The sequence below is a fragment of the Oxyura jamaicensis genome, chromosome 5, assembly GCF_011077185.1.
Source record: "Oxyura jamaicensis isolate SHBP4307 breed ruddy duck chromosome 5, BPBGC_Ojam_1.0, whole genome shotgun sequence".
Classification (NCBI taxonomy): Eukaryota; Metazoa; Chordata; class Aves; order Anseriformes; family Anatidae; genus Oxyura; species Oxyura jamaicensis.
The window spans coordinates 37898806-37917571 of record NC_048897.1 but is presented as its reverse complement, the minus strand read 5'-3'; the positions used below and the strand labels follow the sequence as shown (position 1 = coordinate 37917571).

General features: G+C 36.6%; 1 protein-coding gene across 2 annotated transcripts in view; it reads left to right on the top strand.

Moving 5' to 3' along the window:
* The window catches only part of RPS6KA5 (ribosomal protein S6 kinase A5), an 85634-nt gene that overhangs the window by 25953 nt on the left and 40915 nt on the right, over positions 1–18766 (top strand). The window contains exons 4-5 of one of the 2 annotated variants that reach the window (XM_035327269.1): positions 2975–3090; positions 3789–3896. In XM_035327269.1, the coding sequence (XP_035183160.1) occupies positions 2975–3090; positions 3789–3896 (224 nt within the window). Of the gene's footprint in view, positions 1–2974; positions 3091–3788; positions 3897–18766 lie in introns of those variants that run through there. The other variant, XM_035327270.1, reaches the window with a different exon arrangement.

Below are 18766 nucleotides of genomic sequence, written 5' to 3'. Positions count from 1 at the left end.
AATATATAAAGTAGTATCAAAGACTGGAATATGATGAAGAGGTGAAGCAGAAATCAGAAATACATTGATAGCTTTGTGATTCCTTGATGTTAACCTTTTAGTAATGAGGGTTTCATCTTTGATTGTTGTGGTATTTAATTTATAGATAAATAATTTGGAAAAAAAATAGATGAAGTATGAGACAAATGAGAATGTATTATAAACATCATAGTGCTAATCTAGAAGTTTTTGGTTAGAATGCAGTTTAGATCATAGAATCACAGGAAGGTTTGGGTTTGAAGGGGCCTTGAAAGCTATCTAATTCCAACCCCCTGTCATGGGCAGGGACACCTCCCACCAGACCAGGTGGCTCAAAGCCCCATCCAGCCTGGCCTTGAACACTTGAAGGGATGGGGCATCCACAGCTTCTCTGGGCAACCTCTTTCAGTGCCTCACCACCCTCTGAGTAAAGAATTTCTTCCTTATTACTACTCTAAATCTAACCTTTTTTAGTTCAAAGTCATTACCCCTTGCCCTGTCACTATACTTCCTGACAGAGTTCCTCCCCAGCTTTCCTGTATGCCCCCATTAGGTACTGTAAAGCTTCTATAAGGTCTTGTTGGAGCCTTCTCTTCTCCAGGCTGAACAACCCCAACTCCTTCAGCCTGTCTTCACAGGAGAGGTGCTCCAGACCTCTAATCATCCCCATGTCCCTCTGGATTCGCTCCAAAAGGCCCATGTCCTTCTTGTGCTGGGGGCCCCAGAGCTGGACACAGCACTCCAGCTGGGGCCTCACAAGAGCAGAGCAGAGGGGGAGAATCACTTTGCTTGCCCTGCTGGCTATACTTCTCTTGATGCAGCCTAGGATATGGTTGGCTTTCTGGGATGCGAGCATACATCGTTGGCTTACGCTGAGATTCTCAACCACCAACATCCCTGGGTCTTTCTCCTCACAGCTGCGCTCAATCCAATTTCAATCATTCAGATTCCATTAGAATAATTATATATGTATTTCATATACAATATGAATATATATGTATTACATATGTATTTCACATATATGTATGAAATTGATACATTTCTCTATGCATTTATTTTTAGATAACTGTAGGTGGCAAGAATAATTACAAGACCAGAAGAAACTTGTTTATGAAGGGAAAAGTAAAAGGTTGAGATTATATTTTCTTTAGAGTCAAAGAGGAGGGAGCCCAGTAGTTTTGAAGAACGTTACATAATAGATAGTACAGATTGGGCATTTACTTCCCACCTTAATACAACATCAAGGTGAAGTTTAAAGTGAAAAAAAAAATCAAAGCTGATGTATAACTAAGATTTGTTGTTTTTAGTGTTTGCTTTTCCACAAAAGTTTACATGAACCCATTCTCAGAGTAACAATTGTTCCGGAAATGTCCTTTTCTTCCCTTTTTAGTAGAAAATGGGAATAGAAGTGTGTAGTGCGTAGTGTTTTTTTTATCTGCTCTTTTTAATCACTCTTTTCAACAGAGAAACAAACAAACAAAACAACTATCATGGCCTAAGGCTACTTCATAATTCATTTAGGCTTTGTGCCCTCCCTGACAAACAGCAACAACAAAATGGTTTGCAGCACTTTTTTTGTCTGAGTATGTAAATCCTTGTAAATCACTTCTTTGCTTCTTTGATGTAGTGTTGAAATTCTGTGTTTCAGAATGACTTCTGAATTTTCAGGGAAACCAGCATCTGCCTCTATTCTGCCCAACTGAGCTTGGTGAATGAGCAATGTGTCGTTGCAGGTTCAAGAGGTTTTAGAGTTGGAGCTTTGGTGAAACACTTAATACAAGTCCTTGTGCTGCCAGATTACATAGCAGCAGTAATTTAATCCAAATCAAGTGCAGACATGCACTTGCATTTGTCTGTTTTCCAGAATACAGAATTTGGAGCCAATTCTGGTTTTTAGATTGACTTTAAGCTAGGATTGAAAGCATGAGGTATTTTATTCATCCAAATATCAGTTCTAAACAGAATTTGTCACATGGGGTTAAGTTACTACTACTTTTAATTGTAAAATGTGGTTTATTTATACTTCAGGATCAATGTTTTCATATACTTACTGATCTAGATGAATCTTCTTCCTCCCTTTGTTGTTTGATTCCACTATTACTCCTTTCTGAATGGAGAATTGTGAAAAGAATAGAGAGATCAGAATGTGTAATTTGTATATACGGTTTCTGCTTCAAAGAATTTTTGGTATAATACATGAATCTGTAGATCTGTAGAAAATCTTGAATAAGATGTTGTGGAGTACGTTCTCTGCTCTGTGTATGTAAACCTTAAATACAAATGAACTGCTTTACTGTATGTTGCCAGTGTAAGCAATTCTGGATCTAAAATGTTTGTGTTGCAGTGGAACTCTTGTATTAACTAGTTATTTTCCCCTACCTGACTGGGAAAACCACCATGTTGTGTCCTGCAAAGAATCAAAGTGTGGTTTTTATGTGGGAATGTGTGTGGAAATAACCTCCTTCTGGAAGTTTTGCCATACAAGTTCCACTTGCAAAGGGTGAAACTTGTAATTGCCCATAGGTGATTATTTCACTTAGTATCTGTTTTTTTGAATTGTCTTTTTTAATGTCAATCTGGCTTGTTGCTCTTAATTATTTCACAAGGGTGTACAAATACTCACTTCATACATACCGTTTGTATGCTGTTCTTTTTATTTTTCTGATTAAGTGAAAGACCAATTTTGCAAAAAATGTTAATCTTCCATAATTTATGGATATTTATGGCTCACTTTATGGTTTTGCTGCTTATTTAAGTTGGTAATGTTCTTCCATCACTCCACTAATAAAGAAACTGAGTATTGTACAATGGGATGAAATAGAGAGTTGCAATAAAGTAAAAGCATCTGATCCTAGAACATCTTATTTAAAACCTTACTGCAATATTAATAGCTACTTTGTAAGAAAATTAAGTTGTCAGAAAGTGAAATTACAAGGTTCTTTGTTCTACTTTTTAGACTATATAAATGGAGGAGAACTGTTTACTCACCTTTCACAAAGAGAGAGATTCTCAGAAAATGAGGTGCAAATTTATATTGGGGAAATTGTTTTGGCACTTGAACATCTACACAAGGTAAAGTAATTTTATCCTTTCAGTGGATGCTACAGGCTGATTTTGCGGAACTACAACAATATTCTTTTCACATCATATAAAATTAGTAATATTTTTAGGTAGTCTTAAATTCAAAGTAACTTTACCTACTAGTGGAACATATTAGTTGTATAATTAGAAATAACTTCCAATGAAATATCTATTTATGTGTACCAAAATAAGGCTACATTTTTTTTTTTTTTTCTGCAGCGTGAAAAGTATTATTGACAAATGATGGTTATTTTTTTGGTAATCTCTATCAAAGGGTAGAGCATGTCAGTAAACCTAATTTGTAGTCAACATGAAGAATGTTTGGGTTGCACTGTTGTTCAGTTCTCCTTGTTTTGTGTACAATGAAACAGCAGAGTTCTTAAATTTTGGCATGACTGTAGGCAAGCAAATTGCTTTCAGAGGCAAGTATTTGGTCACTTTTAGATGCGAAGGATATATTATATCCTTCAAACTTTATGACATTACCTGGTGTATTAATTTCTGAGAATTCACGAGCCTCTCAAAGCTATTTCTTCAAAGACATTTTAAAATTCTCCCTTTTGAGGGCAGTCTCTGAGGTGTCAGTTTAAATAATGGGAATTTTGTTAGCTTCACATTTAAATGCATTCCGTGTCTCCCTGATATGGTTACAGTGATTTGGAAATGCTTTTCTTATATTCTGTCTGCAGTTGGGGATTATATATCGGGATATAAAACTTGAGAATATTCTCCTCGATTCTGATGGCCACGTGGTGCTGACGGACTTTGGTCTGAGTAAGGAGTTTCTTACTGATGAGGTGAGTATTTGAATCTCCACTAATTGTGGAGAGAATCCAGCAAGACCAAAAAATCAGATTCTGTCTCACTGAAATACAAAAGCATTTGAGAGAGCAGAAAAAATGCCCTCTCAACTTTCGATTTATGGCACAAAATCTAGTAGTCTCTGTTTACAGGGTTTTGAGTTCTCAGTTCATTGGTCTTTGGCCTGCAAGTGTTGCTAGACATTTTTGTCTGTTCTAGTTTTCTCTGAAATGCCTTCACACTCGCTGTGCTGCCCTTTATGTGCAAAAGAGGAGATACACAGAAGTCAGAAAAGCCACTTAAATTATCATTTTTAGATGCCTTTTTAAAACTCTGCTAATACTTTGCAGTGACTAGGCAAATGGTATGCTATGACTCTTATTTATGCTAATAACAATTTTTGCATTATTATCTTGTCTTTTTCTCATGTATTTGTGTCACTTCTGATAAGCTTAATTGCAAGCTTTTAGGATAAAAGTTTCTCTCATTAAATAAGTGAATAGTACCTAACATAGCGATTGCTGACTGTTAACGTTAGTTGTCAGTTATTTCTAAGGTAAGGTTTTTATCTCCAGATATGCTTTTAGATTTCAGAGAGTCAGTTGTAGACGATTTTGGTTTTGGAGAAGTTAAGAAGTAGGTATTTTTTTGCTTTTGCTTTAGGTATCAGAGGTATTTGAAATATGGGACTGCAGGTTTGAGTCTGTTAGAAGCAACAGAGGTGTTCTAAAAATAGGTAACTGGTGGTTACCTCTGGAATATTTGCATTTCTAATGGAACCTGGTAGGATTCGGGGGGGGGGGTTCTTCACCATTTTAGGAAACTTGAAATGTTACTTCTTTTAGCATGTAAATAGTTAAAATATATACATAGTGTCAATATATTGCTCTTTAACTATAGAGTAAAACCAAGGGGAAAATCAAATAGCATGACAAAGGCTTTGCTACAGTATGTCAGACCAGCGCACTTCCAACAAGGAAATACAAAGAGATGTAGTTTTCAGCAGAAAAGAAGAACGATAAAAGGTGTGGCTAGGGAGAAGAGCAGGGCCTGCTCAGAGTTGTGAGAAAAGCTACAGGAGGCATAGGAGAAAAAATCCACTGGGTTATATTACTGTACCTGCGGGGAAGAATAGGAGCTGTCTTCCAGGCCTTGAGCAAAGGTTGAATGAGGCAGAAATCTTCCCTAGGATAATAATGTCATAATAAATCAGGACCTTCTTTAAGTCTCAAATCAAATGGCTTTAGGAAATATGCTTGTTTCTCATCTGTGCTCATCTTCAGGATGTTCTTTATAAGCAGGGCAAGAAAAAGCGAGGACTTGGATAAGCATCAGAAATACCTATCTGCTTTTCCTCACACTTGTAATCGGATTCCTCTTTCTCCAGTCATTTTTAAAATATTGCAGTCTTGCTGCATGGTCATCTTCCTCTGACATATATCACAAGATCTGTTCATTTACCCATATTTTTCCCCATTTTCCTTAACGTTTTATTTTCATCTTCCCTGTTTAAAAAAGCTAAACATTTCTAGTCTCTTTTAAGGAGAAACTTACCTGCAATTTCATTGTTTTCTTTCAAAAACCTAAGAAATTGTCTGCACTTGACTAATTTTCACATTACCATTTTAAGTTAGATACCAAACTTGAACATGATTAGACTGTCCCATTTACACATAGAAACTGGAATTTCATATTGTACTCTGTATACAATTCAGCTACTACTAGAGCACTTAAAGTTCACATTACAAAAGGTACCTGTTAATTTACACTTCTGAACTGATGTACTTACAAGTGGTAATTTTTGCCTACATAATTGCATGGCTTTATATGTGTTTTCATGCTGTTTGGTAGCACTTTTAAATAAAATTAAACAACTACACAAGTTGCCTAAGAAAAGAGTATGTTCTTGCAACTGTATTGCACATGCTAGTGTGTTTTCCTTTCTCCCCTTCTTCATGCTCCCCCAGTCCCCCTGCTTCTTGCAAGTTTGCTACCATTAAACAGGTACGCTTCTGTAAGTGTTTTCAGGAGCTCTAAAACATGTACGTTCTTAAACTTTACTTACGCATTTTACAGTTTTTCTTAAAAACAAGAAATTCTTACATGAGGTTAATAGCAGTCTGTTTTTGCCTTTGCTTTATTTTTAAAAAATTCCATATGCTTTTATCTGCGTACAAGAAGAAATAATCTGACCCGAATAAAGTAGTTGAATAAAAATGAATTTTCACATCGGATAACTCAGTATCAGAGGGTATTTAGGTATTAAATGTTTTCTGATACTCAAACTATACTTAATTTTTCACGAAGACCAACAATTTGACTAGCCTAACCACAAAATGGGATTAGGTAAGGGCTTGAGAAACTGAAATGAGTAGTCCTTTTTAAGTATGAAGTAGTATTTGCAGTATTAGCCTTACAATTAATTAAGGTTGATTTTAACTCTCACCTGAATTTCAGTGAAAACTGGGGAAAAGATGGTTTTTAGCCTTACACTTTCATGCATCTCAGTTGAGTCCATATCTAATTGGGTTGTAGAATTTATTTGCAGATGGTATTAGAATAAATAGTTTATCTTGGGGGGAAAAAATCTGATAGGACTAACAGATTTTGTATTGAAACTTCTACAACACATTTTCATTGCACAGGTGTGATCATGATGGTGTTCCTATTTTTTTGGAACTGTTAAAAAAAAGAAAGGCAGAAACCTAAGATTTCTGTTTTTTTGTCATCTCATTTCTTGTGTAGTATCTTCATCTTCTGCATTTCTGGCTTAATCTTCTATGTTTTTAATCTCATAGTTCTGCTTGTATGCTGATATTATTTTGATTTGGTTAATACCAGTTTAGGCTAGTTATCAGGTTTGGTTTTCGTTTTAATATTTATTAATGAAGTGCTAATTCATTTTCTAATAGTTTTTTCTTTTTCTGACAGCTTTAGTTCTGTAACTATACAAAATACAAGTTTAGAATGGTATATATGGAGATCCTTGTTTTAGAAAAAATAATCTGAATACATTCCTTGAATTATTTCAGTAACTGTCTATTGGATCATGCATAACAGCTAGCATTTTTCTTGTTAAATCCTGTAAGTACAATTTCTCCTGGAATAAGTGGAACACTGAAGTCTGCTGTGTTGGTACACATCTGCTTTAGTTTAGGCTTGTTTTGAAAGTTCTGTGTTTGCTTAAAACGGATAAAAAGAAATTGTGTAGCAAATACAAATGTTGTCAGGCTTTAAACAATATTTCCGAGGGGACACAGAACACAATGCCTCAGTAATAACTGATGAAAGAGTAGATATTCTATAGAAGGGATGATTGAATTTCCTGGCTGTTGCAATTCCATGTCAGTTAGGTGTCTGTGCACTTCTCTCTATGGTATGTACTGTAAATAGTTCAGATACATTATTGCTTTCACATCTGAAAATCTCCTGATCAGAGTTGCAAATTTAGTTGCGACTGTTACATGCTTTTCACAGTTGAATTGCTGTTGTAGTTTATTAGATGGTTGAGTGGGCACTTTGTTCTGGATGCAAAATCAGTATATAAAGCTAAAATATTTAATTAAAAGAAAACTGATGAAAGGTTGTTAACTCACTATGGATTTTGGTCAAAGGAATGAAAGGTTCATATACAGACCGTTACAGAGGTGGTCAAGAGCAGAGGGAAACAGAACAGTGAGGGAAATGACCACGGTTTGACTTTAATTTATTGCTGTATGAACTGTCACCTGAATGACCTACTAGGTTATCTCTGCATTTAATTATAAAAGTCTTGGTAATTGTCCAATTCAAGTGAAGATGTCTGATAATTGAAATTTGATAGTGTGTGCTCTGAACGCTGAGCATTCTCTTGCAAAGATGAGTTAGAATAATCTGTACTGCTAATGACTTCCTATATTTGTATTTTGGTTAAAGAGTTGTTCACCAATGTAAATGTAGCACTGCTTTAAACTATAGGTTACACTTCTGGAAAGAGGAAAAACTATGAAAATGTAAGCTGAATAGTGAAGTTAATCCATAGTAGTTAACATACATTATAGATCCTGTCTGGGCAATTACTGATTATTACCCTTGTTTTAGAAAAAGATATGAAACAATGTTAGGAAATTATTTTGGCTTTAATTGGTGTACTTCTGTTGGTGTTTCAAGTATTCTGAAACTGAATATTAAGAATCATAAAATCACCAAACATTCTGAAATCACATAACTGCGGGGCAGGTCTCATTTCATTGCAGGATGAGGTCATCAATGATCAGGTGGCTGTGCCTTTGCCCAAGCTATATCCCTTTTACAACGCTTATAATCGTGGTCTTCCAGCATGGAACAGCAAAGCAGAAGACTGGAGCATAGAACATATTCTGCCCAGATTTTAATGCCAAAATCTCAGTGCCCTTAAGAGTTTTTGTAAAACTGATAACGATTTCTTAAAGTTACTGCTCTAATATGCCATTTTGTTGTTGTAATATGCCACTCAGAAATTATGTTTTGAGGAGAAATACTGACCTATGTGTTAAATAGTCTGGCATCTTCTATCAGATCGTAGAATAACATGTTTGTAGTCAACTCTGGAAAAAAATGTTTCTCTTTTCTGGGGCAAAAAAAAAATGCATTTGGAGTGCAAAACCCACCGACCTCATTGACTTTTTTTTTCCTCATAAAATTTTAATCTCTTGAATGATGGCAAATACTTAACTTTGAACCTTGGACAATCATGTATGATAAACTTGCATGACCAGAGTTTCATGGCTATGTGAAAATGATTTTAGAGCCAGATGTACTGCATTTGAGCAAAATTGCCTGTTCATCCTTTTACATTTGGCTCTCTCTGATTTCGTAAATATGTATTGGGCATCTTCTATGCATTTTTTTGGTTCTCTTTTTTAATACATTTTTGAAGGCTTTACAGTGGTAGCTAGAAGAATTCCTTGCAGAATGAATACTCTTTGATACCTTTTAATTTTGCCTCTATTTGAAGCAAGAGGTTTTTTTTTTTTTTTTTCAGGTTTTGCTTTTTATTCTGTTCTTCTCTCTTTTGGTACTCTTACTCTCTCTTCTCAAAAGATGTTTTAGAAAACAAGTCCTCCAAAAACTGGAATTTTGAGAACCCAATACAAAATGTCCATCAGGGATGAATGTGGTATGTACTTGCATTCCTCCCACACAATAATATACTGTTTCTGAACTTCTTTTCCTTAAGAAGAGAGATTCTTGTTTTCTTTTCTGGTTATTTGCTTTACAAATCCATCATTAGTAACTGGTTTAAAGAATTCCTTGCAGAATTACAAGTTGCAGAAGCAAACATAGCCATTCCTAAACCTGTGTAAAAGTTTTATTGAGTCTCTATTTTATGTTAGATGAGGGCTTAATTTTACACTGTGTTGTGTTGAGGCCACTACTATAGAGGTCATGTGTTTCTTAGCTGGAATGCAGTACCTTCAATGATAGGGTTAGCTGGTCTTGCTCTCTCTCTTATTAGTGCCTGTTCTGATGGCAGCTGCTGGCAGGCAAATTTCACTCTTACTTGAAGCAGTCATTAGTCTGATTCTGCCTGTTTTTGAAGCAGTCATTAGTTTGTCTAGCTCTGTGGCATGAGATATAATATCCAACATAGTACTTTGCCGTAACTGGCTCCTTCAAGTAGGAAGAGTCGCCAGGATAGGATATTTTTTTTTCATTTCCAGACGATCTTATTTAATTCTTCCTGGGATGACATTTCACACTAGTGGACCTTTGATCTGTAGTATTGCAACTGTTCTTGGTCTAGTTTATGCCTTTATTACTATAATCTTCATTATGAATTTGTCAAATGCAGTAAGTAGGGTAGTCTAGCGTACCACTAAACATTTTTTCCATCTTTGCTCTTCCCCTGTCTCCTACAGAGATCATACTTTTGTTCCTGAATAGAAGGTACAGCTACAGAAGCAACAGTCTATCCCTGAGAGAGCTATTGGGTGAAGCTGTACTTTCTGATATGGACAGCTTAATTCCCCACTGTTATGTCTGGATATTATGACCAAAAAGACTCTCAATAGAATTTTTAAAAACAAACAAAACACAGTCAGCCTGGCACTTATTTTCTTGGAACAAAATTTTCAACTTTTATTTTAAATCTACATCATGTCTTAAGCAATTGGAAGGCTTTTTTGTCAATTTTCATATGCCACCCTAAATTGTAACTGTTCTTCTGGACAATTAAAATGATGGTAGAGAATAATGCTACAGTACTGATTTCTATGGAAACATTTTCTTTTCTTGGTGCATTTCTTATTTTTGAGGTAAATATCAGTAAAATCACTTTCAGATAGGATGGCCTCTAAGACTCTACAGTACTGATTTCTATGGAAACATTTTCTTTTCTTGGTGCATTTCTTATTTTTGAGGTAAATATCAGTAAAATCACTTTCAGATAGGATGGCCTCTAAGACTCCCTGAAGGTACAAACCCTGTTTCCGCATGGAATTTTATGTGGACTCTATGGCAGTGCAAGTAAATCTCTATTTAAGGCAGTATTCTTCTATTTATCATATGTTTTTCTCATTAATCTTACTAAGGGAACTCTAATGGTTCACCTAACTAGTAGCTTATAGCTGATAGAACAGTTTGCTAATAGCTGATCTATGGGATGCTCTTTATGATACTGCTCAACACTCAAGTTTTTCAGTCTTACAGTCTATTCCTTGAGGACCTTGGTTCTTGCCTAGCTATTCAGGGAGCAGCAAGATGGGGAGGCTGCTCCCTGCAGTAGTGTGAGCTGGGGATGCAGTATGCTAACTGACCAGTGGCACAATCCCACAGTTCCCAAACAAGATCAGAGCGGGTCTATTGGCAGTAACCAGGCTCAGGTAACAGTGCAGCAGTTCTCAGACAAGCTTACAGTGAGGAGGAAGGCCTGAGGTCAAGCCAGGATTTGAAGGCAGGTCAGGATCAGTGAGGTACACAGCCAAGTACAGGCATACCTGCAGTGTAGCTCACTCTGGGATCAAGACCAAGGATGTGAGTTTCAGCTCCAGCTGAAGGTGGAGGAGGTCCCTGAAGGGGTTCCACACACCCTCAGTGACACTGAGTCAGAGTTGGTCTTGAACACAGGTGGCTTAACTCCAAGGGGTGTGAAAAGAGCAAGGCTGATATGCTAAGGGTCCTGAACACAGTTATCCTAGGGAAGCTTTCGTTGTTTATGCTTCTTGGAATAAAAACTTAAGTTACTGACTTTCAGAACTCTGTCATATAAAATACAAATAATAATGATTCTTTCCCTTGTATTCTATATTAAAAAAAAATATCTAATTGATATTATTTGCTACACTACTGATAGAGCCCAGAGAGGGTGTAGCTAATGCAACCTAGAAGTTTTGTCTTCCTTTGTTAAAGGAACTTCAACAGAGTTAACTTTGACTTTGGACTTAATATTTTTTTAGACGTATAAGTAGTTAAAGTACACAGTTTTATTCCAGCACATTTCCCAAGGTGAGGGTTCTAGATAAATGAAAAACTACAGTGGGGTTTCTGTAGTGCAGTACAAACACCAGCATCTGTTTATGCCTAAAAATGCTCTACCACTTCAGGCATTTCATAATACTCTAAGGAATTGTTTACAAGTTGCTCTTGAAGGGACAGGAACGTGGTTTCAGTTGATAGTGTGTGAAACTTTTTGTGGGCTCTTGCCCTTAGTTAGGTTTGAGTCTCTTACTCCTGAATACAGTGGTGTAATATGTCTCTTCTAGCCTTTTCTGTCTGAATTTGCATATTTCCCAACTAATTATTTTTTTAGTGGCTCTATAAAAATAGTAGAATGAATTACACTTCTGTTAATTTCCAAATATGCACTGAATAAATTGAAATTAGAAAAGACTTTATATTGTTTAAAATGGTTTTCCTAGTTAGCTAAGAAATTGGTAAAACTGTAAAATGAAAGGAAGGATCATTGGCTCTACTATTGTGGCTGAAGCTATTCCTATTGTATTTATATATATATATATATATATAAATATGCACACTAGGAGGCTGTAGGAACCTCACAGAAACACGTAATGATTATTTTTCTAGAGGTCTTACTGACTTTAATATGTTTCCATATTGGCTGTATGGATATTGGCTATCTGTTTCCATACATGTTTACTACTTGTTGTCATTTCTCGTTTGGAATTGGAGTATACTTTTCTGCCTTACCATCTTCAGTGAGATGTTCTGCAGAAGTGCAACGTGCATATTTCATTTGGGTTTACTTGTCCATCACCAGGTGAAATGCTGATTCTGTCCTGATCCTGGTCAGGTGTCAGTTACAGGTTTTTTGCCCAAAGAACGCTGGGACTTCTGCAGGTTCGACTTAAATGAGAGCCAAGAGGTGTTACTCTAATATAGATACTTAATATCTCGTAGTACAGGGTTCTTCTCCCAAGCAAATTTTTTCACTAAAGCTTTAATGAAAACATCTGTTGGATGTTAGTTGCATCAGTCTACCTTCAAAACAGAATGATACAGTCCACTGTATGTGCTTTGGTTGAGCTGACTGCCTTTACTTCACATAGTCTCTCTTGTAGTAGGTGATGCAAAAGAGTGAGCAGACTTGACCATCCAAAGTTGACACCCTGTAAGCATTGAGGATAAAAAACTATTCTGTGGGTTTCCTGTTCAGAATTCATATGAGGTTAATACACTTCTTTATAAATCATATTTATTAATACAGTACCTGCCCCTAAGAAAAATCCATTTCTTGATAATCATACCACAAAAGGAAGTAGTTGAGGAACTGTAAAAGCAGTTCTGGATTTGTCCAATATAACCTTGCAGTCTGTGACAATATCCAGTATGATTCACAGCAGCCTTTCTGCAAACATCAGAAATGCCAAGAAAAGCCTGTTCTTTGTGAAAAATCCGCTGTATTAAGTCCCCTTTCTTATACATTTAAGATTTATGAAGCCTTCTGTGTACCTAAGATTTTTGTACAGTTCTGTACATCCAGGAAATATTCCCTGGCACAGAAGACAATACATGCCATGCTTCAGTCTCACTGCAGGAGGGATCAGCTGGCTTTGTCTTCCTTTATTAGAGATGGTTGGATGTACCTAAGAAACATGAATGACTTCAGGAATGAAGAATCTCTGTGTTTCTTCTACTCATAGTTTGTTGTTTCCAGCAAGCTAACATCTCTGCTGAACTTTGTGAGAGTCAAAAGTACATCATCACTGCAGGTGTCTTTTTTTTTTAAAAAAAACAAACTCTTGAACATGACTTTAAAACATACCATCTTCTTGTGGGGTGGGGGGGGGGAGGGTTAGGCAAGAATTGAAGTACTGTGGGTCAAAAATTGTTAATGTCTGACGTTAATTTCTATTCCATATGGACCCTTCCCCACATGTGCAGAGACACTTCTTTGTTATTATCATCTCCAAGAAATGACTACATGCCTTGCTCCTGCTAATATAAGAAGTTACCTGCCATCAGAGAACATTTGGGTTGTAAATATTTATTCATAACAAGTTTACAAGTTTGCATTTGCTAGAATGTTTGTTCACTAAATACAAGTCAGAGCAAGGTCTTTGTTTTGGTCAAAACTCGACTAGTTCCAAAAAGTTGGATTGCAGCTTTAAATCTTTTGTATATTACATGCAGACTGCTTCCAGTTTATTGTAGGCAAGAGACATTTCCATGAAACATTGGTGGATTTTACTTATCTGCAGCCCTGAGTATTTTATGGAAGTTTGAAACATAGTTGCTCATATGATTTATGTTGTGTGCACATTCATGTGAGTTATAATCTGTTAGGTGATTGCTTAAAGAAAAGGCTGAAGATATGAAGTGTTTTAGCTAAACAATGATTTTAATCTATTTGATTTTTTTCATCTATATTCCTGATCTAGAAGTCGGTACGAGACATATTACTGCCCATGCAATAGAGGGATTGACCTTTACTTTTAAGTAGAAGGACTATATCTATATTAGATTTAAAAACCTTGTTAAAACTTGTCATGCCATTTCAGAGTAGGTCAAAGAGCAATAAGAATTCCTCTTATTTTGCTGGGTCATAACATTTTGAAACCTTTCTAATGGTGGAGTCAGATGAAATGAACAAAGCATTTTAGTTTGCCAGCTAGCAAGTTTAGACAAGCCTGGGAATCCCATTGGAATGTTGCTGAAATGTGTGGAAAAAACAGCCAAAACACGCATTATAATTCTATTACTTCTCCATTACAAAAATATGATGAACCAATGAATAGTTCTTGTCTGGATTGGAGAATTTTTCAAAAGAATGTGTGTAGAGTCAATCCTGAGAGCAGCTTGGAATGCCTTCAGCCAGCTTTGGTCTGGCTTACCTGGTTCTTCCCTTCTGTTCCATTGTATCTTCCTGCTCTGTGTAACTACATGTTACTCCGCTACAGATTTCACTTACAGAAACGGTACAAAACCCACGGCATTGCATGCCAAATACTTGCCTTTCTTTTAAAAAAAAAAAAGTGTTTTTTTGTGAAATTTCAGTTACTTGTTTTTTATGCTTTTTCAATCTACTCTGAAAATTGCCTTTCCCTTTCTTAGTAATTATTTTTAGTAAAGACTTGTCATTTTTCTCTAAATTCAATATTTTAATTATATACAATATGGACAATCCACATTAAATTTATCAAGGGTTTGGCTTTAAGTTACTATCCAATATCACTTAAAGGGTAGCTTATTTTGCCAGATCTTGAGGAAACTGCCATCACTTCCCCAATCAACATGTACAGCTTCTTTTATGCTTTACTTGTAAGTCTGTTGGTGAGGGCCAAGCGCACAAAACCATTTTTGTTTGAGACCAATTATATGTTTATATATAAAAATGAAAAACAAACTACCCCCATTATTTAAGGAAGATGCAGTTTCAGATTTTAGCCTACAACTACAAAGTGTTTGCTGACAGATAGAATATATGTCACTAAGGCTGCATTTTGACTCAGGAGGTTGTCTTTTTCTCTGGACCAACAGCGCTTACTGTTTCCAAGTTTCATTTGTCTTTTAGTGTATTCTCTATTAAACAACAACAACAAAAAACAGTAATTCTTAAGCTATTGAGTTGCAATCCTGGAATGTTTTATTATAAATTTAGAATCAAAGGAAATTAAAATCCAAACAATTTAGTAATGGAGAAGTGTCCTTTACCTTTACAAACAACTTATGTTAGATATTAGATACTCTAGCATTTAACAAAGCCTTTTGACTCTATGCTAGCATAGTTTTTATGGGCAAGGAGTTCCTGCTCCTGATACTGCATGCAGTAACATTTGGAGAAGACTAGCATTGTTTAAAAACAAACAAAAAACCAACAAAACAACAACAAAAACTTGGAAAATGCATTTAAGGAGTCAAATTTCATAGCTTAAAGGAGTGTGATAGCAGTGTGGCTTCAAAATGTGTCGCCTCTGACGTAGTAGTCCAGCTGGGTAGTAGTACAGCTTGGTTAAGAACAAAGTATTTGCTCATTAAATGGCCGGAGAACAGAAGCAATCTGTTCTTTTTCAAAGGTGACCTTTCATGCAGCTGGAGAAGTGGGTCTTAATTGTGAATGTTGAAAAGAATGGCTTCACTGAATACTTGGCTAATCCTTTGGCTAAAATATGTTTGCACAAAGGCTGTTGTGTATAAAATAAGCTATAGGACTGTAGGACCTGAGTGTCCGCTGTGGAGCGGTGGTGCGTGTTGTTTGAATGTAATTTGTCAAGTTGAAGAAGTACTTGAAAGGCAATATATTTGCATGTTAAATAATATGTCTTCAAATGACAGAATGACTGGGTTAAGACACTTGAGGGCTTTCCCTACCCGCGTTCACGCTTTGGAGACAAAATCACAAACACGCTCTGAAGCATTTTTTCAAAGCAGTATTTGGATAGCAGATACTCTTCTTAGGTTCAATGCATATGTGTAGAACAGCACACTTGGAACATGCCTCAATATTTTGAGCAAGATACTGTAGATCCAGTGCCTTATCATCCTTTGTAGATGTGTTTTTTTGTTTTTACCTACATTAAGTGTTCTGTTAGCAAGCCTTATTCAGCTTCCCTATTCCAGCATTCACACTTCTTCAGATTTCTTTCATGTTTTTGTTTGGGTGCTTTGCTTTGGTGTGTTTGTTTTTTCTGAAAGCCTTTGAAACAAAATCTCAGGTGTGTTTAAGGCTTTGATCTTTCCCTTTGTTTTTCTTTTTGTTCCTGTTTTTCCAACAAGCATATGTCTTGCTCCAGTTTGCTCAGTCTGTCCCTTGTACATACAGCAAATTTGGCAACTGCTGATGTAGCTGAACTTCATATAGATTATATGTTTCTATTGATGTGTCATCTGGCTACCTGGAGAAGTCTGAATTGAAATCTAGTTTTCTTTAGTGCTCAACACCAACATGTTGATGACACCATTGACTCAGGAGTTACTCAGCACATCAGTCCTTGGGCCTTCAACCTTTCAATGTGGATTATCTTCTTTTGCTTTGGAGCCTCTGAGTTCCAAAAGCTGTTCTTTCTTTGTTTTTATTCAGGCTGACTTGAATGCCCTGTCTGCCATGCTATGAATAAGCATGACAGTCACAAGATGCACTTTGCAGTTGTGCAGATCTCAGTTTCCAAAGGGTATGGTTAACTTTATTCTTCTTAGTTCCTGAACTAATGAGATTCTCTGCTTATTGAAGGAGTTATGGTGCTATGTATGAGCCTTTTGGGATCTTGTCCTCCTCTCCAAGATGATGTTTTTTATTTATCAGTATTGTTTTGGCTGTTACACTCAGCCAGCCAACGTGTGCCCTTCTATCTGTAGCTCTCTTCAGCCAAGTATTGCAGCAGATTGTTTCTCAGATGCAGATCTTCAGGTGCACGTGGTGAAATAACGCAGGCCTTCATCCCCCGGGTGTTTGGAAATACCTGCCCTGGCTGTTGTCTCTGCCTTTTCTTTGCCCGTTTCCCATGCCCTTTTGGATGTGTTAGGGCATCAAATCAGACATTCTCAGAACATCTGGGCTCTGTGAGTTTTTTTCATGGCACTGGAAACTAACACCCAACTACACATGATGGAGTAGCTCTTTAACTAAAACTTTAGCTGTCAAATCGCAATTTGGACCAGCCGAAGTGAGTCTTTTACAAGTATGTTGTGTGTTTTTGATTCCTTGTCTCACCTGAAATCTCATCTAATTCCTGTGGTTTGCTTTGAAGTTTATTAGGGATGTCTGGAGGCATAATTCCTCTTTCTGAGAGTAGAAAGGTTTATACATGTTCTTTCTGGAGCTTTAGATAGCTTTGAATGCCTGCCTAACATTCTTTGATTATAAAGCAGGGCCAAGTGATGATACCACAAGATCATCAAGAGCACAATGGTGCAGTTTCCATTCTTCTGTCAGCACTTTCAATTGAATTCTGGAGCTAGATTTTTTGATCTCTGGAAATGGTATAATTTGTGGTCTACCTACCATACATACTCTTAGCCAGGAAGATGCTGCTCTGAGGTTTTTTTCTTCAATTGTTTTCCAGGGCAAATAATAATCTACGTTGCATCTCTCCATTGTAGACAGTCACAGACTCATTGTTCTAAAGCTGTTCAGCGGCTAGGTGCTATCAGTGTTTCCGGGTTTGAAGTTAAATATGCTCCTTTTATTTGATGAAAGAAAAGGAAAATGGGATATAGGAACTTGTATTCCAGAGAAAAGGCAGCAGAGATCATACAGGTGTGGTATTAAAAGTACCTTGGCTAGTTAAAGCAGTTGTGTTTCACTAGGACACTTAGATCAGGCGGAATGATTGCAAGGAACTCAGACGGAGAACTGTTCCCTACCTTTTTCATATTGCTGTATGTGGAGTGAGAAAAGTTAGAGATCCACTTGCTCCACATACGGAGTAGGAAAAGTCAGAGATCTACCCCATGTGTCATCCTAGAGCATTTATTAGAAACATTTGGAAGGTACGTGTAGGCACATGCACAAAGTCTGTGTTTAGCTCATCTCAAAGAATAAATGGGGGATGTAACCTGCCTTTGTTAAACCATACATCCGCTAAATTAAAAAGCAAACTGCCTGCTTATCCAGGTGACACTATCTATGTTCAGTGACCAACAAGTCTAGCAAAATTCACTTTGTGTCAGTGGCTTCACAAAAAGTCAGTGTGCTCTTAAGCAGTTAAACTGTTTGGTGTAGCCACTTCATATATCTTCACTAAAAACTCTAATGCTATTGCACAAGAATTCAGAATGATGTTGAACTTGGTGAGGAAAAAAACCAAAACCAAATAAAAAACAGATGGTGTGTACCAGAAGACTGAACGCCATCTCCAAATTATCTGTGAGCATGGAAGCAAGCATAATGACAAGCTTTCAATGACAAGGTCAATATTGTCATACTGAATTATTAGAGGTGGGTTAGCCACACTTCTCTTTACTTCCTTTAGTGTCTAATTGCTTGATGTGCTGCAGCTCAGACGAGGGGACCACAGTGCTTAAGGCATGCATGCTGTGTGAGGAAAAAGAGCATTCTGCCTTGTGCAAAAAATCCTTAAGCTCAAGTATTTGCAAGATACTCCTGTTCAGTGAGAATTCCTATGTAGAATCCAAATTCAGTTGTTGTTCAGTAATTTCCTTTCTTGTCTTACTGATATTTCCATGTTGTGAGATGAAAGGCAGATTCTGGAGTTTCAATTCATGTTATAAACTTGCATGAACTGTAAATCTGTGGGGGAGAGAAATACAAAACAGGGTTTGGTTGTGCTTTAAAAAAATAAAAATAAATGAGACTGCATATTTGATTTGTGAGTAAAATGTGATTTCACAAACAGCTGGTGAAATACATTATGCAGTGACTTTTTGTGACAGAATCACAGAGTGGTTGAGGTTGGAAGGAACCTCTGGAGGTCATCTTGGTCAGGCCCCT